At 39.1% G+C, this 1188-nt stretch overlaps 1 protein-coding gene across 1 annotated transcript; it reads left to right on the top strand.

Annotated features, from left to right (window-relative positions):
* Nucleotides 1-7: 7 nt before the first annotated feature.
* On the top strand, nucleotides 8-1183 carry LOC114045653 (zinc finger protein 135-like; the record flags this gene model as incomplete). Its single annotated transcript, XM_027865721.1, has 1 exon — nucleotides 8-1183. A coding segment is annotated over one exon (1176 nt), but the record flags the coding sequence as incomplete, so codon positions are not given.
* Nucleotides 1184-1188: the final 5 nt, after the last annotated feature.

The following is a 1188-nucleotide window of genomic DNA, read 5'->3' as shown; positions in this document are numbered from 1 at the left end:
ACATCAGAGAACCCACACTGGAGAGAAACCTTATGAATGTAAACTATGTGGAAAGATTTTTACATGGAAGGACAGTCTTATTCAACATCAGAGAATCCACACTGGAGAGAAACCTTATGAATGTAAACTATGTGGAAAGATTTTTACACGGAAGGACACTCTTGTTCAACACCAGAGAATCCACACTGGAGAGAAACCTTATGAATGTAATCAATGTGGAAAGACTTTTACATGCAAGAGCACTCTTGTTCAACATCAGAGAATCCACACTGGAGAAAAACCTCATAAATGCAATCAATGTGGAAAGACTTTCAGACGTAGGAAGAGTATTCGTTTACATCAAAGAATCCACACTGGAGATAAACTGTATGAATGTAATCAATGTGGAAAGAGTTTTACACGCAAGGTCACTCTTGTTCAACATCAGAGAATCCACAATGGAGAGAAACCGTATAAGTGTAATCAGTGTGGAAAAGCTTTTAGGGAAAGCAGAGGACTCATTGAACATCAGAGAACCCACACTGGAGAGAAACCTTATGAATGTAATCAATGCGGAAAGGCTTTTAATTGGTCTGCCAATCTTACTGTGCATCAGAGAATCCACACTGGAGAGAAACCTTATGAATGTAAACTGTGTGGTAAGATTTTTACATGGAAGGACAGTCTTGTTCAACATCAGAGAATCCACACTGGAGAGAAACCTTATGAATGCAATCAATGTGGAAAGACCTTCAGATGTAGGACGAGTATTCGTTTACATCAGAGAATCCACACAGGAGAGAAACCTTTTGAATGTAATCAGTGTGGAAAGGCTTTTACATGGAAGGATGGTCTTGTTAAACATCAGAGAATCCACACTGGAGAGAAACCTTATGAATGCAATCAGTGTGGAAAGACTTTCAGATGTAGGAAGAGTATTCGTTTACATCAGAGAATCCACACTGCAGATAATCAGTATGAATGTAATCAATGTGGAAAGACTTTTACACGCAAGGTCACTCTTGTTCAACATCAGAGAATCCACAATGGAGAGAAACCTTATAAGTGTAATCAGTGTGGAACGGCTTTTAGGGAAAGCAGAGGACTCATTGAACATCAGAGAACCCACACTGGAGAGAAACCTTATGAATGTAATCAATGCGGAAAGTCTTTTAATTGGTCTACCAATCTTACTGCACATCAGAGAAT

This window comes from Vombatus ursinus, unplaced genomic scaffold, assembly GCF_900497805.2.
Source record: "Vombatus ursinus unplaced genomic scaffold, bare-nosed wombat genome assembly UNPS02001417.1, whole genome shotgun sequence".
Lineage (NCBI taxonomy): Eukaryota > Metazoa > Chordata > Mammalia > Diprotodontia > Vombatidae > Vombatus > Vombatus ursinus.
The sequence above is the reverse complement of the archived record's forward strand: the minus strand, read 5'-3'. Positions and strand labels throughout refer to the sequence as shown.